The sequence below is a fragment of the Phyllostomus discolor genome, chromosome 2 (assembly GCF_004126475.2).
Source record: "Phyllostomus discolor isolate MPI-MPIP mPhyDis1 chromosome 2, mPhyDis1.pri.v3, whole genome shotgun sequence".
Lineage (NCBI taxonomy): Eukaryota > Metazoa > Chordata > Mammalia > Chiroptera > Phyllostomidae > Phyllostomus > Phyllostomus discolor.
This window is the reverse complement of record NC_040904.2, coordinates 110,171,198-110,197,407: the sequence shown is the minus strand read 5'-3', so window position 1 is coordinate 110,197,407 and position 26,210 is coordinate 110,171,198. Positions and strand designations below refer to the sequence as shown.

At 43.1% G+C, this 26,210-nt stretch overlaps 1 protein-coding gene across 3 annotated transcripts in view; it reads right to left on the bottom strand.

The window, feature by feature from the left end:
• ATP8A2 (ATPase phospholipid transporting 8A2) overlaps positions 1-26,210 on the bottom strand; it is a 572,378-nt gene that overhangs the window by 53,864 nt on the left and 492,304 nt on the right. For all 3 annotated transcript variants that reach the window (XM_036018338.1, XM_036018340.1, XM_036018339.1), the window contains exon 34: positions 2,818-2,906. In XM_036018338.1, the coding sequence (XP_035874231.1) occupies positions 2,818-2,906 (89 nt within the window). The remainder of the gene's footprint in view (positions 1-2,817; positions 2,907-26,210) is intronic.

The window sequence follows — 26,210 nt, the reverse complement described above, 5'->3', positions numbered from 1 at the left end:
AAAATGACCAAATAACCTCATGCTGCTTTTTTCTTACTCTGAACACTCCAAGTCCCAAAATGGAAGAGAGAGCCTGGGGCAAAAGAGGGGGAAGCGCAGGAAGATAGAACCCACTTTCTTAAGCATTCATGGAAGTATGGGAACAAGCAGGGCTGCCTTGTGCTGGAATTCAAAAGCTCTTTCGAAATAGCTGACCACCAAAATTCAAAGCAAAGCAAAAAACACGAGATTGGTCCGAGGCAAGACTGAAGAACTGTAACAAAACTGCCGGGCTCCCGCGGGCTGTCCGCTGCTGGCACAGCATGCGCTCTGCGGCTGCACCTTCATTCTCATCCCCTTAGTGCTGATTCTCCCTCAAATCCAAGGCGCATCCCAGCACGTCATGTTTCAGTAAATATCTGACAATTTGAACCAAACAATGGGTGGACCTGGACATGCAGGATTAACACTTGAGGTCAGTGGGCAGAAAGGAAAAACAGAGTGTGTTTTATAAAGCTGAGGTTCAGAAAGACAGCACAGAGGTTGGAGCTGTGACCTCATCGGAGGCACGCAGCACATACTACTCTTTCTCTTCCTGGGAGAAGCCTCTGAATTTACTTGACTCAACAATAAATATCTCAGTCTGGGAATATAGTATGAACTAAAACCTAGGCCTTGTGGTCAGAGGAAAATGCTCAAATAAACTTGCAAAATGACTTTTTGAGGAGAGAGGTAGTTTCGACATTAAACATATATTAAAAACTTGGCATATACTTTGGGTCACTACTCCAGGGGGGAACCAATACATGCTATCCTCCCCATTTCCCCAACGGAGGAAAACTGAGACAAAATGCATTTCAGGGAATGCCTCTGGAAGTCAGTAGGGACCTCCAAACTCAGCCCAAAGCACAGGTGCTGTGGCTCCTGGTTAGAGCTGCTTCCGGGCCTGTGGTGCCCTGGGGCAGGTAGGACTCCCCTCCTGGTCAGTCTCTCATCATCCTTCCCCATCCCCCACCCTGTCCCAACCACAGCCTTCTTTACAGAGTTCCTATCCTGCTGGCAAGTTTCTGGGAAAGAAAGTGACTTTTTTTTACTCTGTCCATATGGCGGAGCTGGATGCAGACTCATTTAATTTATCCTCTTTACCATGTAAACGATGCTAATTTGACAGTGCCAGGAGTCAGGAATAGATAATATTTCTGCTTGAAGGAATAGATAATTTGCTTCCCTGTGAGGAGGAACTTTTACTTGGAATGTATTGGAAAAGATCCAGAAAATAGACAAAGAGGCAGAGACACTGTAATCTGAAAACATTCTCTTTGAAATGGTAGAAAGAGACTTCTGCTAAAGTCTCACTTGGCAAATATACTATCTCAATTAAAAATGTTAATTTCATGATATTCATTTAAGGTAGTTGAATAAACTAGCCTGAGATTAATTTACAGTCAAATCACTGTTGTCAATCACTATAGATTGAAAAGTCATCTGATGTAGCCAGGCCCTAAAACTACCTTGATTACCTTGCAAAACTGATGAAATTCGGCAAGGTAATGTACTGCTCCACAACTGAGCTATGTGCTACAGTAGACTTAACATTTTCTTTTCGTGCACTGGTTAGATTAAGAAAACATCTTTTCTGACTGCAATTCATTTCCAAAGATTCTGATTTTGCTATTTATAAAATATAGTTTCAGCAGATAAAATAAATGAGTACAGTGTGGTAAATCAGAGCATTTAAGAAATTGGAATTATTTAATTTTTACTAACAGTTGTAAAACTTCATGAACAGAAGAAAAAACCATTAAAATCTGTGCTATAAAATGGCCTCTCCCCCTCTCCGTGTCTGCATTAGGTGCCGTCTGTTGTCAGGACCATGCTGAAATGAAGGCTCTTTGAAAACACATCCTTAACTGTCAGGCAAGAACATTCCCATTGAGTGTGGGAGGAAGGGAGAGAGAGAAATGAAATCTGATGTCTTTTCCTGGAAGGTTTGGATTAAAATCTCAATTCTCTACCTCAGGGCCCCCAAATAATTATGCTTTGCCCAAAGTAAATGCAATGCAAGGGTCTCAGTTTTCAAGGAGGTTGGCAACTATTTGTAGGAGAGACCAGGCCTACCAACACAAAAATAAATGTGATCTCATTTGCAGCATTCCATCTTTTGCTTATGGATGAAGTAAAAATTTATATACCTTGTTGCTTCTTTCACATTTTATGCAAGATATTTCAGAAATAATATATATTAAAACATAGAAACAAAATTTAAGTGTGAATTATTTCCTACTTAACCTAAATTATAATTTCATCTTTGTGGTTAATTTTCTGATAGACCTGTAAACTGACATTTCACAAGAATTATATTTGAAGGATTCTTATGGTGAATTATTTGGAAAAATGAAGAATACTTCATTCCAAGTATTTTGCAGTTTGAAATGGGTTTCACAGACACAATTTTCCTTAAAGCCAGATTATATTTATGATCACTTAGCACTGATTTTAGATATAAGGAAGAATTAATTTTGAGTCATATTTCCTAAGCCTGATGGAATGGGTCTATATTTAGAAATATTCCCTTATAAAGATGTACAAGGAGTGTCCTTCTTAACCTTCACACAGTCTCTGTTGGGACTCCACCTTTTTTTGTCTATATTCTCATATCAAGGTGAAGCACAGGTTAAAAGGAAAAAAAACAAACACAACATTCTTTATATCCTTCACTGGCAGGTGGCAGGAGACCAGAAGTCACATAGCATTTCATATCCTGTGACAGGACTCGTGAAGGACAATTGCGGAGACAGATGAGCAAGACTTAGTGCTACTACTTTGCTTTTCACTTACGCTCTCCATGCCACATCTTCGATCAGACATGCAGTAGGTACCAGAAATAATCCCAACCAGAAGTGTGCAGAGCTCAGGACCATCGCTGCCTGCAAGAAGCAGAAGGGACAGGGATATTAATACTTTGTCTTTCTAAAACAGCAGGAAATAATTTAATCAAGGTAAAACATTCCATAACACAAAAACAGAAAGTACTACCTTCAGGGAAAGGTAAACATCCATGTAGGAAGAATGTCAGAGAGCCTGACAGGCTGAGCTCTTTCCTATGATCATCAGCCTTGTTTCCCTTCTTTTATTTTGACAAGTGTTGTCTCACTCTTTTATGAAGTGCTCAAAGCCCCTTTCCAATTGGAATACTGTCCTAAATCCCTCCTAGGAGAAATGGGGCTACCATACTCCTGTGGAATAAACTTTTTAAAAAAATCCTCACCAAAGGATATGTTTATTGATTTTAGGGAGAGAGGAATGGGGAAGGAGGGAGAGGGGAGGGAGGAACGGAGGAAGGGAGGGGAACAGAGAGAGGGGAGGGGGAAAGAAGGAGGAGAAGGAGGAGGAGGAGGAGAGAGAGAGAATAACAGCCACCCATTTGAGAGAACAACATTATCAGTTGCCTTCTGTATGCACCCCAACTGGGGATTGAACCTACAATATTTTGCTGTATGGGATAATGCTCCAACCAAGTAAGCCACCCAGCCGGGGCTAAAGTAAACTTTTATCCACCATTTTCCTTTCATCTATCTCACTTATCCATCAGATCATGTTCCTTCAGTGTTCATTCATTCATGGAATCAGTATCTTAGAATAAAGCACAATGATTCTCAACATTCAGAAGAGGAGGATGAACAGATCATAAGTTTTGCCTTCAACGAACTTAAAGTCATGTGGTACAAATACACACACAATTATGTGGTGCCATTTACATCACACAGTGGGATGTGTGCATCGTGATCACTTTCTATGGGGCTTCAGAGGAGGGCCAGAAGGCTAGAGGGGGGAGAAGACTTCTTAAAAAAGACAGAATATGGGATGTGCCTGGAAAGATACAGGATTGGACCAGATAGAGAAGGACAGAGAGAGAGGAAGTCCGAGCGGAAGGGTGGACGATGGGAGAACAGCCAGGTCTGCTGCCTTTGATGACATTGTTCCTGGCATGCTGAGTTAGAAATTGTTTGGGAGCAAACAGAGCGGGTTGGAGGGAGAAGAGTTGCATGGCCGAATCCTCTGTCAGTGAGATGAGGAGCTAAAAACAGCACTTAGGGCAAATGGGGACTGGGAGTAGAGTCCTTAGATTTTGGTTTTCAGGTGAGCCAGGTCAGGCCATTGACAATCTGGCTTCAAAGGATGGGCTGCTTGGAAAAGGGACCCAGGACAGACCCTTCCTGTTCATCGGTTCTTCTTGTCTGGAGTTCTCGCCACTTGATTCTAGAATCAATAGATATTTTGCTATAACTCATTGCAAAGTGGAGTGAGGCTTTACAAGTGAGGGAAAGTGGAGGAGCTATGGCACGATTCATGTCGGGGACTCTAGCAGGGAAAGTGTGTGGGGCTGAGAATCAAGATGGCCCCTTCTTCATGCTGCACAGAAGGTGGGGTCCCCCCTGACCTTAGCGTGGCACCCAAACGTCAACTCACTCTTTAATTTCAATGTTCTACCCCAGCCTGGTGGCCACACTCATACCCAGACCCTCGTGACTCCATCAAACTCCGTCTGAGAAAGCTTCTGTCTCAGTGCCTGCCCTCACAGGTTATCTGTCTGTGCACCCCAGTCATGAGCAGTCTCAGCAAAGCCCGCTCCTGACCATGCCTGCCTGGCTCCCAAACTCCGCACAAAGCCCTGTCTGTGCTGCTGGGAAGTTATGACAACAAAACAGAAGCAGTGAGGCGGGGTAATGCTGCACTCCAGCCCTGCCCGGAGGACTCGCTTTCCTTTCTAAATACAAGAGGGCTCCCTTTTTGAAAGAACAATTCAAAAACCTACAAATAGGCAGGTGTATTTTGCCCCATCAATCATAGCTCTCAACATTCATCCTAAGGAAATAAGTAAGGAAGTGTGTAAAGAAGCAAGTACAAGAATATTCACGTGGTGTTGGACTATGAAGAAAGTGAGAGATAAATGTCCAAGAGAAGAATTTAATATGTTGTGGCCCATCCAATGGACTGCTCTACAGCGGTGAGAGTGATACAGAGTTACATTTGATGGCAGAGATGTCATGCTACATGGCTAATGAAAATCTGGATTTTGAGACAACCTCTCATAGGAGCCCTACCATGGAAATGGGTGCGTGGTAAAGAAGATGATGGGCCCCAGCCTCAAAAATACACTTACGATGTTATCTTCCAAAGCAGCCACCCCCAAGTCATGGCCTCTTTGCATGATATATACATGTGTGTGTGTGTGTTAATACACGTTGATATACTACATAGTTTTTGTAGTCCTGTTTTGGCGTTTCGTCAACTTTAAAAAGCTCATTTCAGGATGTCAAAAACAGTGGGTGGCCCAGGCTTCAATGGGCCTGAGACTACCAACTGCTCTGTGTGTGCCTGCATGCTCGGGAGAAATGGCACTGGGTAGCAGAAGGACAATTGCCAGTTTTTATTTTCAGGGGTCTGTGGCTAGCTCTGCTTCTTCTTTGTTTGTGTTTTTCCTATAGAAAACATATATTACTTACATAAAAGAAAGTTAACCATCCTGCCTCCCTCCAAGCAACATCAGGAAGGAAGTTAGGTCAGCAGGCTCTAGCCTCCGGCACCCACTCCTCTGGCCTCCCAGCTGGCAGGGCCCCCAGGGGCCTGCTGAGCAGACCCCTCGGGTTTTGCTCTCACCACAGATGCCTCCCTCGGGTGGTGCTTGGCCCATGGAAGACAGACTTGTTCAAGCCATGTTTATCAAAGAATATGATCATCTAAAAATAACATTTTACTACCATAATGTAATATTTTGAATGTATTCTGAAACTTAGTAAGAACTTTTCACTGCTGAGAGAAATAAGGATATCAAACTTTGAACTGCCCTCCTAAATATAAATATGGAGTCCCTCCTAAATTAACAAGGGCAACTTAGAGCTATGAAAGCACTGCTGTTGTGTCGTTGGTTTGTAGAACCTGGAGCTGCGAAGACAGCCGTGTGTATAACTAATTTTAAAGGTGCGTCTCCAGAAAGGTTTCTACCACCCTGATTTTCACAGATTGACTAAAATCCACATTGCCACAGCTTTAGTCATTTAAGTTCAGTTAAATTGTTCTTGTTTCTTAGCATAACAAAAAAATGTTTATTGAGCTGAGCTAGGTGACAAATGGTTCTTAATTACTCTCCCCTCCCCCGCACATATACTATGGAGTGAGATTTTATAAACATCCTTTTGATGTACTAACAGTCCCATGGGGAAGAACGCACCCTTCAGTGAACAGTCTTCAGCTAGCAATGACTGTTAACCACTTAGGTACCAAATGCACAGGAACCCACTGGGTCATAGTGATCCTCAGTGTGCTGCTAATTCTCTCTCTCTGTCTCTCTCTGTCTCTCTCTCTGTCTCTGTCTCTCTCTGTCTCTGTCTCTCTGTCTCTGTCTCTGTCTCTCTCTCTCTCTCACACACACACACACACACACACACACACACACACAGTGCCTAGGCCCAGCCATCCATGAATGTGGAAAAGATTTTCCAAAAAAGGCTACAGTAACCCAGGCTAGGGAAGGCCACTGTGTTCCGGGTGTGGGCAATTTTGAAAAGATATGACAGAGATGGAGAAGGCAATGGCTCATGTGTGAGGGGAAGGAAACTAAGATTCCTTTGTACATCACTATGTGCCAAACTTCCCATAGAGTGTTTCATTTATTCTTTCATAGTGCTTGTTTTACAGAAGAAAAATGAACTCTGCAACTTCCCCCAAGGACCTGCAGGCAGAGAGTAGGGTTATCAGGATTCAAACCAAAGTTCAAACCCAAGCCCTCCTCCCTTCCATAAGCCTGAGGTGAGCGCTCCTTCCCCACCTGCCTCTCCAGGATGGAAGAGAAATCTCTAAGTGGAGACACAGCACAACACTCAAGGCACACATCTAACTTCAACTTAATACCAGAAACACCAGGCACCTAGTTCAAATTTTAAGTAGAAGAAAATTTGGAGAACTTGTAAAGTTACAAAAACAAAAAGAACCACAGGAAGAAAAATTTCCCTAATTCTTCCACTCCCACTGAGCAACAATAACAATAAAATAAAACTCGAACATAAAGATGGCTTCCTAAGAATACTTGTAACCCCTTTCCCTGAAGCACGAAAGAAAATACCACAGGTCCATAAAGTCCTTAGTGAGACCACATTTCACTTGCCATAGGAGGGAGGAAGCAAGTTCAAGGTTGAAATCTGTTTCTTTATTTCCTCTGGCAATTCTCCTCTTCATCCCTCTCCCCTCCCATCCCCTCCACACACAAAATGCCCATAACCTGGTGCCAATTTTAAGTTTTGATTTACTAAAAAGGGGGAAAACATCTCAGTGCAATACTTTGCAGCATCCTCTGAGGCACTCAGGTCAGAAGCCCTGTGGGAATGCGAATGAATTTGTAAACAATCAACTGACCCCAGAAACACCGGACAAGCTTCTGACAACTCAAAAAACTAGCCAGCACACTAGATCCCAATGCTTTAACCACCAACCTAGTGGTACCTTAGGTCCACCACACAAAGGAGGATTTGAACCTACAGCCTCCAACACAAAAATCTGCCTCCTCAGCCTCCCCCTGTTGTCTCCATCTGATGGTGGGAGAAATGAAGCAACCATTTAAAAACTCCTACAAATGCATTGCTATTAAAACCAAAAGATACAGCTAACACATTCTGTTTGACATGAATGTTTTTGTCAACAAAGCAGAGGTAGCTTTATCAGTGGACGTCACTATTTTGAACCCCTCGAATGTTAGTGATGGTTTACTAACATAGTTGCGCGATAAAGGTTTCTTAAACCAGCCCTATGCTCTTAACAAGCATAGTTCCTCCCGCCAGCAAGAGGATAAGCCATGATCTTGGAGGTTATAATTTAAACACAACAGGTCCTTCGACATCATTTCACTATAATGTTGACCAGATGCAACAGGAGCTTCACTCTTGTTTATAACAATCAGCCTGTGGTCAAGCTGGTTTCGTTATATGTCATTTCACATAAAGTCATATCACATGAGGACTTTATATACCACAATGCACAGATCTTAGGTACTTAGAAGAGTTTTGACAACTGCCTACATCTGTGTAACTGCTCCTCAGAACAAGATGTAAGACATTTCCATCATCCCAAAGAGTCCTCTTGTGCCCTTTCGCATCAATATCCACATCCAACACTCAATCACTGTCCTGATTTCTGCCACTGCAGCTAAATTTTGCCTATTTTAGAAGATCATAAAACTGGAAAGACAGAATACTCATTGTTTTCAATCTGGCTTCTCTCACCTGACCCAATGTCTCTGAGAGTCTTCATGTTGACCCATGTGTCTATAACTTGCTCTTTTTATTTTTTTGAACAGTATTTCATTGTACGAAGATATTACAATTCATTTATCCTGTGGATAAATGTTTGCACTATTTCTAGTTTGGGCCTATTACAAAAATAAGGCTGGCATGCAAGTGCCTATACAATCCTTTTTGTATCCATATGTTTTCCCTCTTTTGGGTAGACACAGAGCCCAGGGCCCTGCCTGGACAGATAGGTGCCACTGCTTTCATGTCATTCACCCCTGGCTGCCATGGGACCTGGACGCAGTCCTGTGGCACTGACTGTGGGTCACCCACACTTGCTAAGGTGGAGTAAGGAGGTCCTCTGCTCACTTGTCTTCCCACAGACGTGGATAAACTGAGGTCTCCAGTCAAGAGCCTGGGGGAGGCACCACTGGGAAAGGGCATCTGAAAGGCCCAAAGAGAGAATTACTAGCAAGTGTTTCTTGAAAGGTGGGGGTGGGGGTGCTGTGAGGACTTTTGTGAGAGGCTGGATTACCCAGCCTTTGAACGGAGCACTGTCTTAGTCAGCCCAGGCTGCCCTGACAGAATACCAGAGACTGTGGGACTTAGCAGGCATTTGTCCTCACAGTTCTGGACTGGGGTGCCTGTGTGGCCGGTTTCTCACGAGGGTTCCCTTCCTGGCTTGTAGGCAGCCTCCTTCTCACTGTGTGCTCACATGACCTGTGTGTGCCGTGCCTGCAGGCACATGCACGTGTACACATGGGGGATGGAAGGAAGGAGGGAGAGCACTCTCTCTGGTGTTTCTTTAAGGACACTAATCCCATGATGAGGGCCCCACTCTTATGACCTCGTCCTAAACCTAATTACTACCCAAGAGTCCCATCTCCAAATACCATCCCAGTGAGGACTGGAGCTTCAACACGGGAGCTGGGAAGGGGGCACGAACACCTAGTCCGTGGCAAGCATGGACTACTTGCCCAGGCTCCAATCCCAGCTTTGCCACTTACTCTAACTTGATCACTGTGCTCACCTTCTTCCTCGGTAAAATGGGAAAAATAATGCTTACCTCATGGGGTTACCATGAGGCTTCAGTGATTTAATAAATGTAAAACATTATTTTAAAAGTGCCTGGCACATGGTAAGTGTCATACCAGTTACCTATAATTGATTTTTTCATACTATTGACATAACCAAAAATCTTATTTACACCTCCTAGAAGTTGTGGACAGAGATGTAGAGTGGCTCCTGAGCGGGTTTTGAGGGGGATGTGGGTCCGGAAGATTATGTTCCGCTCCAGCCCTCAGGAGGAGGTTTTATACCTGCCACTGCTCTCAGCTAGGTGGCAGGTTGAGCTGCAAGCTGAAAAATTCCCCGATTATACTGCAAATAATTTTACTTGCTGGTGCTAGGCAGCAAGTATTAATAGTGATGGAGACAGGAAGGTAGGATCTATTTTCTATGTTCCAGTGTAAGCACTGCTAACTTGTGCTTACTGCCGATAGGCCGTCTTCTATTTTTAATTGATTAAGGTGGACTTCCCATCATCACACCAGACTGAGCAGTGCTGCTTATCTCTAATCTCCATGGAATGGCACTCAGAGCCCAGACTTAGCTGTTGCTGTCTGATGATGAAAGAAGTGCACCAATAACTCTGTGCCTGAGTAGAAAAGAAAAAAGAGTAGGTGCTAATCTTCTCCATGGAGCTGCATGCCAAAAGGCTAAATATGGCGCCTGCCTGAGTCACAGCCCCAGAAAGAGGGGAAATTCTTGACTCAAATTGTGTTTTAGTGCTTAGCTGCTTCCATTGAACTGAGGGGTGTGTGAGGTCTCCCCAGTCATACAGAATGGAGCAGCTATAAAGTAACCAGTCCTTGGCCATTTGCTTATCTTTAGCAAATAATGAAAAGGAAATCAGACCTGGAAGATCCTGGAGATCTTCGTGGCCTTCAGGTTTTTCTGTAGACTCCTAGGTGTCGGGACCACAAGCTGAAGACAAAAATCACTGTTTCTAATGATAAAGACTTTTCCCACCCTGGGAGCTGGCCTTATAGGCGGGTACATAGGCAAGCAGCAACCCACATGACCTTCAAGGGGTGACCCTGGGAAGGTCCATCTCCCCAGCTTTTCTGCTTGACACGAATGAAGACAAAGACAATGGGAATTATGTAATTAATAGAAGATATACACACATGCACAGATCTGCAATGAGATATTTAGTGTTTCTCTGGAAAGTCCTCATCAATCATTCTTTGGGCACTTAAAATACCTTTAAAAGTGCTAATATGGCCTAGAAGATTTGTGTATTCTAAATTATGAGCACCAATATGCTGGGGGCAGAGGTGGATGATGGGGAGGAAATGGAGACAACTGTACTTGAGCAACAATGAAGAAGAAAGAGGAAAGAAGAAAGAAGGAAGAATGAAGAAAGAGGAAAGAAGGGAGAAGGAAGAAGGAAGAAGCACAAGAAGAAGAAGAAGAAGAAGAAGAAGAGTAGTAGTATCAATGTGCTGGTATTTACATAAAACCATGTGATATATAAGAAGCTTCTTAGATCTTCAATATCATCCAAAGATTTGAAAAACACATCCTTACATATTAAAACTAAGGATATTTTCATAATAATTTGATTGACTTTTCCCCTAAAACTAGAGTCTTCAAATAAATATCATTTTTGAGAGGCATCTCTAGGCCTCTGGGGGCATGCGTGTCTTCTCTCTCTCCACTGCTACGAGTGTTTCACGGGCAAATTTGAGGAAAGTGAAATTACAGTCATGAACACATATATGGGTCCAAAAATAATATATGCATTGGATGGCCTGTCAGCAGGCACAGGACATTCACAGGCATTGTCAGCAGGAGCTAGGATAGACGTGGAAAGGCTCTGGATCACCAGCCTTTAACTGCAACATGATTTTGCTCAGATCCAGGCTTTGCTGGGGTCTTGCTGTGGCTCAAGATCTTTCTGTTTGCCACCCTCTTGGATTTCCTAGGGTGGTTCCCAATCTATATCCCAGAACCCTTCTCCTAGAGAAGGGTTCTCAGGAGAAGAGAGACGTTCATCCCCCTGGGGACATGGCCAATGCGCCTCTCTGCCTCACTAGTGAACACAATGAACATCTACAGAGGGAGTGGAGTTCTAGAACCCAATGCAGCAGCCTTGGGCTGGCTAACTCACTGTTCTGGTGGTTGAGAGGAAGGAGGGTTGGAGGGTGAATTTCCTTAGCAATAGATTATGAAGGTGAAGGATGCGATAGAATGGGGTGAAATTGTGCCTCTGAGCCTTAGACTATGTCACTTTGATTAATTAACCTCTCCATGCCTCAGTTTCCTCTTCTGTAAAACTGAGGAGGCAGTAACATTCTGCTTCACAGAGCTGTGTGGCCTTGACAGAGTTAGCAGTGTTCATAACACATTCGATTTCACCGAAGCCCCAAAAAGCCCTGGGATAAACCTTCAAAAGTAAGCATATACTTCTTCCTTCCTTAAGTTCTACCTTGCTCCCCCACCCTCGAACATCTGCGTGGTGCCTTGTGCTGATCTTGAAACAACTCTGACTGTAAAATGACTCAGATGGAGCAAATGAGCTCAGTGGCTGGCGCGTGGTACCCGGGCGCCTGAGCCCCGGCCAGCTGGCTGCCGTCCACCCCTCAGCTGGCCTTCCCGGAGCAGAACAATCCGGGGACCCCTCGATGAGACATTTTCTCCAATGTTTTCTTTAACTCTGACAACTGCAACTGAAATTTAGCAGCAGCTTGTGGCCCCTCGGGATTCCTTCAGCATATTTCTCTCCCTCACTGTTGCTGTTACTTTTTACTGCTCCTCCACACTTAAGTTCAGATTTCTTTTTTAATAGAAAAAGGTTCTTGGGGAGAAAAGACTTGACATAGTAAAGAGTTTATGATGACCAAATGATATTGCAAAATTTCCATTCCAAGTAGCAAATTAAGAAATTAAAACAATGGTTTCTATTTTTTAAGTTGACTCCTTTCCTGCATGAAACTGAACACTTCATAGTCACAACCAATCTGCCTGCCTTCCTCCAGCAGTTCTGAGAACTCATCATCTATCAGCCTCTCAGTTGCTTACAGGAGACCCACAGATGAAGAAAGCCCCTCCTCCTCCTCACCTACAGGCATCTGTGCACTGACAGCAGGTAGTGCCTATGGTTAAACTACTTACTCTCCTCTCTGTGTGCACTGCTGGGTGCACACAGGGATATGTCAGCAGACCCTGCAGTAACTCCAAACTCCCAAGAAAGGTATCCAAAATAACATACATGTCTATTATTCATCTAAAGCCAACCCTCACATCTTCCAACCCCTTCTCCAGCATTCCCTGCTTTCATTAACACCACCACTGGCCTCAGGCACAAATGGGAGGTAGGCAGGTCTTAGTTTCAGCATCTACTCTCTTCTATCGAACCTCCCTCTGCAGGTACTCCCACATATATTATTTCTGAGCTCCACAAAACTCCCTGAAATTCTTCAAAGCATCCACCAGGGCATTGACAGGTTAGAAAATAATCATTTTTATAAAAGGGAAGTAAGTTGAGTAAGCAGAGGAGGTTTCCAGTTGATACCCAGCAGTTTTCCCGAGAGACCAAGTCTTCTCTGCAGGGATCACCTCAGATGCTCTCTAGGTTCAAAACCTGGAGGCAAATGCTCACGTTCTCTAAACACGGCTCGCAGAGTATCACCAGGCCCCTCTCTGCTCTGCTTTTGCCCCTGCACCTGAGACACAACACCAGAGACTCGGGGCCTGGCCCCGAGGAGACCCACATGACACTACTTGAACCAGCAGTCCGGCAGACTGCACGTGGACATGGACAGGAGGGCTCGTCAGCCCCTGGTGCTGCTAATCCGATTAGAAAATACCCTGTTACACCCGGCTTCACCCCACAAGCACATACCCCTTTCCAGGTGGACCAGGGACCTCAAGGTGAATGACAAAACTTTACAACTTTGAGAAGAAGGCATAGGAGAATATCTTTATGACCTTGATTAGCTTTTACAAGCTATACAAACCAGCAGAAACCATGAAGGAAAGGAGCTGAGTCTGACTGCATGGACATGGAACAGTTCTGTACTAAATGAAAAAGTTTAAGGAAAAGAAAAGCCACAGACTGAGCACCTCCCAGTGTGTGTTCCATTCATGGTCCCGCCCACTGGGGGAACTTGTACATGTCCACAGATAGGTTTGTACAGGGATGTGTGCTGTGGCATGTTTGGTCATTTCAAAAAAATGATAATGTAAATGTTTATCAATAGGAGAATAAATACATTTTGGAATATTTATATAACTGAAAAATGTATTCAGATGAACGTACTGCAACTATATCACTGTGGATAAATATCAGAAACAGTGGGGAAAAAAACCTCCAAAGAACCCAGTGTTGAGGGGAAAGGTGTATATGATACAATATATATAAAGTTTCAAAACTCTGCAAAAATCAATGCTGTGTATTGTTTATATTTTGGCAGGTTTATACAAACATAATACATGCATGAAAATAATAAACATTAAAGTAATGAGAGTATTTCTATTTTGAGGGGAACGAGATAGGAAGGCAACTAAGGGGACTCAATAGTATGGTTAACATTTTACTTCTTTTCAAAAAGACATGAGGCAAGTAGTATATTAATATTTGAATAGGCTTGGTATTTGATTCCATGTCCTTTGTCTCTATGTATGAAATTAGTTACAGTGCTGAGGCCATAGCATATGGAACAGCTGTGTGAGACCCCATACCAAGTGCTGGTTTAAAGGATGGGTCCATAGATGTGAATTCACAAATCTATGAAGTTCAGTGTGTGATGCTGTGAGGACCACATGGGGAACAAGAGGGCCAGTCCTTGGTTTCTAGCAGCTTTGGTCACCATAGGAGGCGTAGACAGGGAGTTCTACAGCAAAGTGGAATAATACCAGTTCTATGAGAGAGGTGTTGTATGGGGTCATTGAGATTCCACCCAGTTGCAGGTCAAGAGATGCCCTCTGGCTAGAAGAGCAGGAGGGAGTATATTCTGCTATAGAAAAATATTCTTGGGTTTGGGGCAAGCGTAGGGAAGTAAACCTGAAAAGGAAGGAAGGAATGTTGGGCTGAGGGGTTTCGATTTCACTCGGGAGACGACAAAAAGCTACAGTAGGCATGTGGAACAGGGAACATCAATCAAGGCATCAGCTTGTGGGAGCTCTCAAAGTAAGGGCAAATTCTGGAAGGCCAACGAAGGAGGCCTCCAACGTGACCATGGGGAGAAAGGAGAGCCTCGACCAGTCAGAGGGGTGCCAGAGGAGGGGCAAGCACAGGGCCCGGGCAAAAGCAGGAGCAGGCAGTGAAGGGTAAGGTGGAACCAAAGGTTCTGAGGTCAGGAAGTTGTGGTTTTGGAAAGAGGCTTAGGAATGTGGGTTCGGGGGTCACAATAAACATGAGCAGGTGGAGACACATGAGGACAGCCACAGGAAAACAGGGGTTGCTGTGAGCCCAGTGGACTCAGATGCTAGGATAATGTAGAAGACAGAGATTTCAGTGACCAGGTAATGAAGGTGTAGCCTTGCAAGGGAATGGGCAGGGAGCTGTGGGAGAGGACCTCAAAGGTGCTGAGGAAATCAGAGGGTTAGGAAGACATGATAAACAGAGGGGCTGTCCGCATAGGTAGAAAAATCCCCAGTGGTGTAACAAAAGTCAGGACTGAAAAATCAGTGTGTATCTGGCAAAGGCAGAAGATGCTATAAGCAGACACATGAACTAGAAGAGATATGGCCCAGAGGATGCTTCAGGAAGGAGTATGGGGACTCCTGCACCCTGGTCCTATGTCTGAAGTGAGAGCTGTATTGGAATATATACTGTGTAAGTTGACTGAAAATGGTTATTTTTTTAAAGCAAACAACCCACCGGATCAGTAGATTGGATGCTTTCAAAGGGAAACACTGTATTTTAACTCCTGTAATGAGCCTAGTATGAGGAATACAGAAAGGAAAAATGGATGGTAACCAGACAAAAAACAGGGTAAAAGGAGCATGGCAGAGATCTGAGGCAAGCAGAGGAAAAGAGAAACTAGAGTGGGGAGGGACTTCAATCCAATGTATTGTCTCGTGAATGTGCTATAGTCTTCCTTCCATGTACCCAGGACACTCACGACTTCTTTACAATGGTTAAGAAATGCTGGCATTTCCCTAGCCCTTTTGGTGAGCAACTGGGCTTTGACTCAAAACTTGTCTCTCCCTCTGCTCCATTCTGAAGTGTATGAGCAGCTTGGGCTCGAAAGCTCCTGGGTGACTTGCGAAAAGAGCAGGCGATCCATTACGTGTCCTGTTTGCACCTTTGTTCCCATTACAACCGTAATTCAGCCGAAACACACACACACACACACACACACACACACAACCACATTTAGGTGTGAAAGTTAACACCATCTACAGTAACGTGAAATACTACATATGTGCAATGGGGTTAATTTACAGTTACTGCGGGATACATAACTCTGTAATTTCCTGGCTTTGCTCTGTATAGTTTTTCAGACTCAACATTTTATTAACTTTTTCTTTAACCCAGCTATCTGTCTTCTGGCTAGTTTTCCCCATTGTATTAGCTTGCATATTTCCAAGCTGAATATCATATTGTAAAAATCTGTCCATTTCCTCTCATCTCTCTCAGTCCATCTGTATTTTTTACATCTAACCTCCTGGGTCCTCACCTTCTTTGGGTCTGTAAATTTAATTAATGTACTTTTGACTCTCTTTACCAAGTCACTTGAAAATTTACATAAAACAGATCCAATTTTTTCATCATACCCTAATAGAAACACTTCAACTACATTTCCCTTTCCCATATATTTCAATTTATCTTTTCAATACAGCTTCCATCGTTTAAAAAGTCTCAGATATAACCAAACATGAATACTTTTAACGGATCCTTCTATAGAAAGCCTTCTACATTTGTGATGTTCTCCCATGCTGATATGTAAGTAACATTTTATGTCATGTACTCTTCATAAAATCACCCAGACCTCCTTTTCTTACGTCTTTGTTCTCCTTAATATTGTTGAAAGTTCTGAGGGATTTATTTTGCTTTTGTAGAACTGTCTTCCTATATTTCTATTACTTTTGGAAAAAAGATGTTTTCAGAGGAGAAACAAAATACAAAATTATCCTTTTTTCACATAAAAAAACAATGAAGTTACTTTGAGTTGCTATTTTTTTTTCCTTTTTAAAAGAGAGAACTCCTAGGTGATTAGATGAATGAATTCCCCTAATGCATTTGAGATTTTGAATCATAGAATATTTATTGCAAGGATCCACTTTGTTTTTCCTCATATTTTTACTTTCTTGCTCACTGTGTTGTTTAATGCCCATGATATTCCATTTTATGCCTCCTTCATTGGGTTTTTTCCTTAAAAACATCTATTAGTAAGCTATTGTCAATTCTTTTGTTCTCCACATTAACTACTTGCTTTTCCCCAGCAGAAACATTTATATATTTACCCCCCAAAAGCAACATAAAACTATATTCTGAGAAAAAAAGCAAAACCAAACCATCAAATCAACTCTAAGGCAGTAACGGTTGTGCTTACATCTTCACCTATAGTTCTTCCTACTGAAACCCTGAACAGGCTGTAACTGTGCTGGCAATAGAAACAGTGGAGGAGAAAAACCTGAAAAACATATTTTAAGAATTTGATCCATCTTCGACTCCCTATTTAAATAATTTGCCTTATTTCTAAAGTTTTCTTAGTTGACCCTTACTGGTCAAGACAATTCTCATTACATCACCCCATTCTTTGCAGCTCTTTAGGCAATCTTTAAAACCAGTTACACTTACTGAAATGTACCAATGAACACATTTGGGTTATTATCAGAAATATCAAGCTGAAGTTCATTAAATCTATGGAGAGCTACCCAAAAACACTTAAGAAAGAAGGAAGTTATCTCTGGTTAGCTTTCCAGAGAGCAGTGCCACAGCCAGAGTTCAGGATCACAGGCAATCCGGTGAGCAGACACTAAAATTTTCATAACCAACTGTGTTCTAGGCTCTGGACCTGCGAATCATAGCACCTTGGATAATGAGCTGAGTGGAGGGTGAGACGATACCATTGGTGGAGCAGCTAGACAAAGAAATTCCAGGACAGCCAGAGATGGCCAAAAGGAAATAGTTCCATGTTACATTGGGATGAAATGAGCCTAGCCTTCAAGGAATTTTCCCCAGGGGGGCTGGCGTAGGACAGCCCGCCTTTCACTCAGCTGCAAACTGCCTTCCCATGGTTCATTCACCACGGACCCAGTTAGACGTTCTGCTCTGACACTTCGATGTTAGGATCCCACTAATTAATTCATAGATTTGTGGGATCAGGATTTCTTCCCTTCCCCATACAGCTTGACTTAAAGATGATGATTTAATATTTTTCTTTCAATTAAAGGACACCAGGAAAACATTTGTTTTGAGTCCCGATGCTCAGGCCCACTGAGGCTTGTTCCGCCGAACTTCTCACTGAAGGTTCAGCGGGGCCTGTCTGCGTCTCCACAATAAATTACTTCCGCAGACACACGGGCTCACAGCCTCCCTGAATCCTTCCTTATAATCCCCAACATCTGTTCTATGTCCAGTGCTGACCAATGTGGGAATCAGCAAGTATTGGCTGTCAGCATCAGCACAGATGAGCAAACACGCTCACAGAGCATCAGCTGGCCCTGTGATTTCAGCTGAACACACCGGACATAAGCAAGGCTCTAGTTTAAACCATTTGCAACATAGAGGAAACACCTGTTTAGAACGCGTCCAAAATAAATGCACGTTGAGTATTTTGAGGGGTTGAAGCTGATAGCAGCAGTTCAAGTTACAGAGCCCTGGGTACTTGGGTGCATTAAATACCCCCAATTCCTAGAGTTGATGCTAACCTATTTCCCCAATGTTTTTGAGGATGGTTTATCTGAAGTTGGTTTGAATCTTATTTATTCCTTTTTGGGTGACATGCAAAATTTCAGGAAATTCATAGCTTCAACCTCAATCAAATATCCCATATTACCTTATTTTGGACTCGAGCCTAATACCTATCATAAAAGATGAAAATATAGTGTGCTGTTTTTAATATGATGCTTGATTTATTTGGGAGAATAATATGACCCAAAGTACAAATGAATCTTTGTATCAGTGAATTACATCGTAATAGCAAGCCACTTGTCCACCTCCACCTAATCAACGGCCCAGCTGGGGAAGGGGAACAAATTTATTCAAGTTGGATCATCAGTGGGGACAGTATTGCTTTGTTCCAAGTGTATCCAAGGTAGAATAATGAGTTAAATGAAACAATAACAACAACAAAAAGCAACAAAATTTAACATAAAATACCAAATGATACAACATGTCCTTCAGGCAGGCAGGTTGCCTAACTTACCATAAGTTCATATGGTGAGTTTAATGATTTAGTAACATTCTCCTCCACCCTTAGTTTATACATCCATAAAATGGTGCTATCTTATCCTTGCAGGATGGTTGTTGGGCATGCAATAACATATGTAAATAACTTAGTGTAGTACTTGGCAAAGGAATTTTTAGCACATTGTGAAATTTGTCAAAATCTAGCTCTCTAGAATGGTATTTGAAGGCATTCATTGTCTGGCTCCTGTCCATAGTTCGAGGCCCTGTTCTTGGCCTTCCATCACTGGCACCTTGTACTCTGGGCCGCGGTGTACTGTCTGCATTTCTCCAAGTCCTCAAAGTTCTTATTTTTTCCCATCTTGTTCTCATCTCAGCTGATGGTGCCCCACTTTGTTATTGTTCTAAGAATTCCTCTTCCTCCTTTTAAGTTCAGTTCAAATATCACCTCCTCTAAATCTCCAGGCAGAATTATATGCGTTGTCCCCTGTGTTCCTCTTTAATGATATCAATTCTATTGTTACCATTTTTTTGCATGACTACCACTGTACTAGTCACTGACCTTGCCCTAGTTTAACACACACAGATAACCCTAAAACAAGAACATTTTCCTCCAATACACACATGTAGCAAGTTTGATTCAGAGAGGTCATGTGATCTTAAGCTCATACCACTGGCCAGAGGTAACCACCATCTGATCTAGGCCCACGGAGTCTAGATGGCGTGCTCTTTACACTGTGCCTGTGGGTTGCATTATGGATCACTGTTACACTTACCTGTTTACTCATCTTTATTAGCCTGAAAGCATCCTAATGGTCAGGATGTGTTTTCTACTTCCCCATATCCACAGCAGCTGGTATGTCACAGACAGACACTTATTAACACATTCACTAGGGACAATGAAAGGGGAAGTCCTTTCTGCACAGGCTGTCCATAGCTACTATAAATTCCATTGTGCCTACTTTGTTGAGATGTAAACATCTGGAAAGGAAGTTAAGGCCCAGCATGTGAGTAACATCCAGGTAATACCTGTTTGTAAATCTTAAGCAACTGGCACTGAGGATTTTTGTCTGGATTCTTCAATCAGCACCAGGAACACCTTTCCTCATGGGTGGCTTCCCAGCAGTTTGCTATTAGGTTAGGTCCTCAGCACATGGGTTCATTTTGAGCTGATTGGCTACAAGTATGCAGTCTGGGAGAAGCCTGCAGAGTGCTCCCAATCAGTTAGATTGCCTCCGCCATGGGAGATTCGGCTGCTTGCCTGTAGGTATTGTGTACCTGCAATCCTGACTCTGAATTCTGTCTTCATTAAGAAAGTCCCATAACGTCATGACAAACTCGCTGCAGCTGAACTTAATGCAGTTGTCATTGCCATTAAAATGCACACTGAGAAAATCCAGTCACGTAGACAGATACTCCATTGACCTCAACTGTCTGTGCAGTCTCCCATGTGACCTTCAAGGCCTTAATCAGGGTGCACACCCCTTCTAGTCTTCCCTGATCTGTTGGCTGCAGCTAATAGGAATTTATCTACCAATGTCCTGGGATAATTGTGATAATTATCACCATTTACTGCACACTCCTCCTGAGCCAGGCGTTGTGCTAAGTACTTTAACACAAATTCTTCTACTGAATTAACACAGTAAAGGTTATGATGTTGGCAGTTTCCACCACCCTGATTTCCATCTTGCATATGATATAACAAGGCAGAAGAGATTAAGGGACTTGCCTAAAGCTAAACACACAAGAAGTGGGAGATCCTGTGCTCCGAACCGCCATGCTATCCTACCTGTCAGGCAAGACACAACCCTGTGTCTTAAGGAAGCAAAGAGCATCCTTGTAAAGTGGAAAGGAATCCAAGAACCAGGCAGGAAAGTCAAGCTGATCCTGTCATGTAATCCTGTGTCAGTGGAAGGAGAAGCTGAGTAAACAGAACTCGGAGCAGAAGCTCACACATTGATCACAATAATGCACTGGTAATGGGAAGTCTCAGTAAGGAGATGAAAAGTGAAATATGGTTCCTTTCAGGTCTAAACCCCGTGACTGACTTCCCCAGCAGCCTTTGAGCAGTCAAAACACCCAGGACAAATCCCGTAAGCATACCTAATTGAATAATCCAGATTCTGTTTGCTTGGGTTTTTGAAGCATCAAAACAGTTCCTTTAAATGCTTGCTTTGGCTCCCCTGAAGTTTTAATTAAGCCTCCCAAGGCTTGCAGCATATTAAAATTAGGTGGAAAGGAAACCTGCGGCCTTTGATGCCAATGACCACAAGGTGCAAGTCTTCTGACTTGATTCTGCTCGAGCAACTACTGTCGATGCTCAGTCAACCCAAAGGGAGAATTTTCTGTTTATTTTCCTTTGTGGGGAGGGGGCAGTGATTACTCAGTGATGAAAAGGTTTCTTTCTTGTGGGAAGTTGCCACTAACCAGGCACCAGGGAATCCCCAAGCAGACTGGTGTTTCTTCTTTGACCAGTCCCAAGAGACTGGGGGAGGCGCCCCTTACCAATGACCACACTGCGCCTTTTTTCCCTTTTAGTTCCTCTCCCAGATGGAGACTGCATACAGCACCACCTCCCCTCAGCCAGCTGTGCCAGGATATGTGAGTGCTGACCCTTTTTTTTTACTTTAGGGGGATGAAGTCATGTCATGCTGGCACCTCTTAGGGAACTTTATTAAAAAAACTAAACTCTGGCTCTACTGTTTCTTGGAAGCAACTCAGCATTTCTCATCAAGTACCTTCTCCTCCAGGGTTGGCCAAGAACTTCAAGATTCTTCCCCCAGATGACTTCTGTTGGGCTCAGGTGGTTCAGATCGCTCACCTTTTTCCCTGCCTCAGTAATCTGTGAGCACCAACTGCCTCAGCCACCTGCTTCTCCAGCATGTCCACCACTGAGGTCCTGTGCTCAGCAGCATGCTGGGCACCAAAGCCAGTGGACACAACACTTCTCCAGCATCTTACACTCACATTCAGGAGAGGAAAGGCACATACAATTTCTGTGTACCAAAATGAAGGTATAGCAGTGTACCAAGGGAGAGCAGGTGAGGCAGAAATGACAAATCCAGAACTCACCATAAAGTGACATGAATGGGATTTGTAAAGAACGTGGAGGGTTTCAATATAAAAAATAGAAATGGGAGGGAACTCCCCATGGAGGCTCAGCAGCACCAAAGTGTGCAGGTGGCAATGAAGAGTTCCATTTGCTCAATCACACATCACGTGTATGGGAATTGGGAGGGAAGAAGCGGGAAAGGTTGGCTGAAGTCAGAGCAGAGGCCCTTGAATAAGAAGCCAAGGAGCTGAGATTGCATTTGGCAGGCAGTGAGCCTCCATTTGTTATTCAACTGGAAAGTACTTTTGAGCCCATGTTATATGTAAGACACTGAGCTAGGTGCTGGGCATGCAAAGACAAAACGGTTTAAGGTTCCTCATCTCAAGGTGACTGGGGGTGGGGGTGGAACATTAAACAAACAACACAATTAACATTCTTGTCATCCAAGGAAACGAAAGGAAGATGTTCTGATGCCATTACAGAGAATAATGAGGGGGCCTAGGGCTTATCTTAAGTAGTATACTTTGTGCAGAGCCCAAAAGGGGTAGAAATTAGCAAGAGTGAGGCAATGGGTATAGGGTTTTGCAAACAGGAAAACAGTACATGCAAAGTCCCTAGGGTGGGAAAGACCTAAGTGAATGTGAGGAACTAAAAGATGAGCAGATGTCCAGACAGTGCTTTGTAATGAAGCTGACAAGACAGATGGGGTTAGATCGGCCTGAGCCTTGTTTGCCATGTAAAGGATTTGGGTTCTAAATAAAATTCTAAATCATGAAAAAGTTTGAGGTCTGGCCAAGATGGAGGCATAGGTAGAAACCCTTTGCTTCCTCACCCAACCAAAAGGAGGATAACAAACTGATTTGAAATCAATAAACAACCAGAAGTGCCAGATAATCAAACTGCATGGAACTCCAACAACCAAGGAATTAAAGAAAAAGTCAACTGGAACAACCAGACTGATGTGCCATGACAAAGAAATATGGCCCAAATGAAAGAACAGAGCAAAACATCAGAAAGAGGGCTACATAACGAGGAAATAGCCAACCTATCTGATGGAGAATTTAAGGCCCTGGTAATCAAAATGCTCACAGAACTGATTGAGCTTGGTCAAAGAAATGAAAAACAAACAAAGAAACAAAAAAAAACAAATGAAAGATACCCAAACTGAAGTAAAGCAAAATATTCAAGGAACTAACAGTGACAGGAAGAAAACCAGGATGCAAAGCAATGATTTGGAACAAAAGGGAAAAATAAACATCTAAACAGAACAGAATGAGGAAACAAGAATTCAAAAAAGTGAAGAGAGACTTAGGAATTTCTGGGACAACCTGAAACATTCCAAGATCCGAATTATAGGGGTGCCAGAAGGAGAATGACAACAGCAAGATATTGAAAACTTATTTGAACAAATAATGAACAAAAACTTCCCTAATCTGGGGAAGTAAATAGGTTTCCAGGAAGCCCAGAGAGTCCCAAAGAAGTTGGACTCAAGGAAGCACACACCAAGGCACATCAACATTAAGTTACCCAAGATGAAAGATAAGGAGAGAATCTTAAAAGAAGTAAGAGAAAAGGAGACAGTTACCTACAAAGGAGTGCCCATAAGGTTACCTGCTGATTTCTTAAAAGAAACCTTGTAGGCAAGAAGGGGCTGGAAAGAAGTATTTGAAGTCATGAAAGGCAAGGACCTACATCCAAGATGACTCTATCCAGCAAAGCTATCATTTAGAATGGAAGGGCAGATAAAGCACTTCCCAGAGAAGATCGAGTTAAAGGAGTTCATCATCAACAAACCCTTATTATATGAAATGTTAAGGGGACTTATCTAAGAAAAAGAAGATAAAAAACTATGAACAGTAAAATAACAACAAACTCACAACTATCAACAAATGAACCTAAAAGAAAAGCAAAGAAAACAAAAACTAAACAAACAACTAGAACAGGAACAGAATCAGAGAAATAGACATCACATGGAGGGATTTCAGTGGGGAGCAGGAAGGGAGGAAATGGGGGAAGGTACAGGGAAGAAGGTGCATAATTAGTAGGCCTGAAACAGACGGGAAGAAATAAAAACGGTATAGGAAACAGAGGACTCAAAGAACTTATATGTACAACCCATGGACATGAACTAAGGGGGGATGCTGGAGGGCTGGGGGGACAGGGCAGAGGGGGAGTAAAGGGGAAAAAATTGGGAAAACTGTAATAGTATAATCAACAAAAAATACCTAAAAAAAAGAAAAGAAAAAGTTTGAAAGAGGGAGGGGCCTAACTTGATTTACATTGCTAAAAGAACATTCCAGATGCAGTGCCAAAAATGAAAAGAGGGGAACAAGATTAGGAGGAAAAAGCCACATTAGGGGTAACAACGCAGTGATGGTGGAAGCTCATGCTGGGTGACAGTGTGGAGAAGAGGGTAGGTAGAGAGACTGGGAAGACCTTCTGGAGGGATAATGAACAGGACAAAGTAGAACAGAACAAATGAACAAAGTAGAGCAGAAAAATGTGACAGGATCTTGAGGAAACCTTACATTTTAGGGGAGAAAGAAAGAAAGGAAACAGTAAGGCCGGAGGGTTGGGGAGAACCTGGAGCACGGGAGAACTTCTGCATGGCGGGAGAAGATACCTAATGCTGCAGAGAGGCTGAGGAGGAGAAAGACGAAGGCCGACAGGTTCCAGAGACCAGAAAGACATTTGCAACCTGAGAGAGAAAAGTTCAGTGGTGAGGGGGTCAGTGCAGGAGGAACAGCGAATGTGGCGGGAGGAGAGCGACGGGAGGTTCCTCTTTCCACAAGCTTGACAGTGAGGTGGAGCTCAGAGGAACGTCAGGGAGGAAAGCAAGGACCAGGAAGGTGTGTGTGTGTGTTGGAGGTGCTCACATGGGAGCTGCTCACATTAGGGAAATGGGAGGTGCTCACATTAGGGAAAAAGGCAGTGAGGATAGACGTTAAAAAGGTACAAGTGCCAGAATTAGGCAAGGTTTTTATATTTGTTTTGTTTTCTTTTGGGTAGAGGGTAAGTCATTTAGGATGTTTGCATGTAACTAAAAATTCAACTAAGAAACAGTGGCTCCCAAAATATTTCTGGAAGCTGGTATTTGTTGCTCAGTGCTATCAAGTCCCCTGGCTTTTATGGTCCTGCAACGGTGCCACCCTAGTGTTGACTTTCTTTCCTCTGCTTCTGGCCTCATAGTTCTCTCAGCTATAGGCATGATATTTGCTGTTAAGGAAGGAAGAGAAGGCAGCCCCACCAGCTCCACCCTCTTGCAGGAAGTCCCTGGGTGACTTTCCCTAATTGCTACAAGAAAGGGTGGAGGCCCAAATATTTTTACTTTCAGCATTCTTAGTGGAAAGTTGTAGGAATGAAAGAGGTTGTGAACAGTATTTAAGTCAGCCATAGAGGCGCAGAGTATCATCTGGGGAAGAGGAAGTTAGCATTAAGCATATGGAGGAATGACAGAGTTTCCAGGAAAGAGACTATAGATGGCACAGAGGAGTTCTGAGACATGAAGCAAAAGATGTGTGAGACAGCTTGTCCATCAGGGCGGGGCATGGGACAATCCTCTGATAAAGCATGAGTGAGGGAGGGAAGGAAGAAGGAGCTACAGTCAGGAAAGAATCAGTGAATTGGGGAAGGTCGCGTTGGGCAACATGTGGAGCCAACAGAATGAGTAGTCCATAGGGGTTGACTGTAGCTCAGGAAATCCAGAACAATGTTCTACTATTGAAACACCACTTTTGACGATCAGTTTTCCTTTAATTACTTAGAACAATCATTTTATTTTTCTTAAAAGGCTGGCTTTCAAATTTGTGGCAAGTTCTTGCTCTATATTATATTGAACTAATTTTAGAGAGGTAACTACCAATAAAAACTTAATGTAAAATAAGCAGAGAGGACTGAGAAATATTGTCAACAGTTTCTATTTGAACACAGTAAATTGAGTAATTCTTCTACCTTCTTCTATGACAGGGATGGTATAATTTTGAATCAATTGAAAGGATGCTGGTATCAATTATTCCAAAGGGAGTCTTTAAACATGCATGTCTGCTGACTTTTTGCCTCTTCCTTAAAACAGGCCCCCCGCCATCTGCTCTGGGAAATCCAAAAGTGTCACGGAGGTTGTTACTTCTGCCAAGCTGGAGCTATTTTCCATCTGACAGGGAGAAAATGTGAGCTTGTAGAACTTACCAATTGTTTTCTCTGGGGTCTGAAACCATAACATTTCCATTGAGAGGAAATAGTCTAGGATGTTTATTTTTTCAAACTTCATGAATATTAAAAGCACCGTAATTGAAGCCAAAACATAAGAAAAATGAATGCACTGACACCAAATGTGGGTGTTCTGCTTTCAAAGCAGTCTTCATCAGCACAAAGTGTTTGAAGCAAAAGAAGATAAATGGTATAAACATAAAACTAGATCAAATGCAGTTTTGGAGATGAAGTGATCACCACTTTATCTGGGCTTTTGCCACACGCTGTGTTGGAAGGCGGTAGGAGAAAGAGAGCGTCGTCAGATGAGCGGGCCACAGAGAAG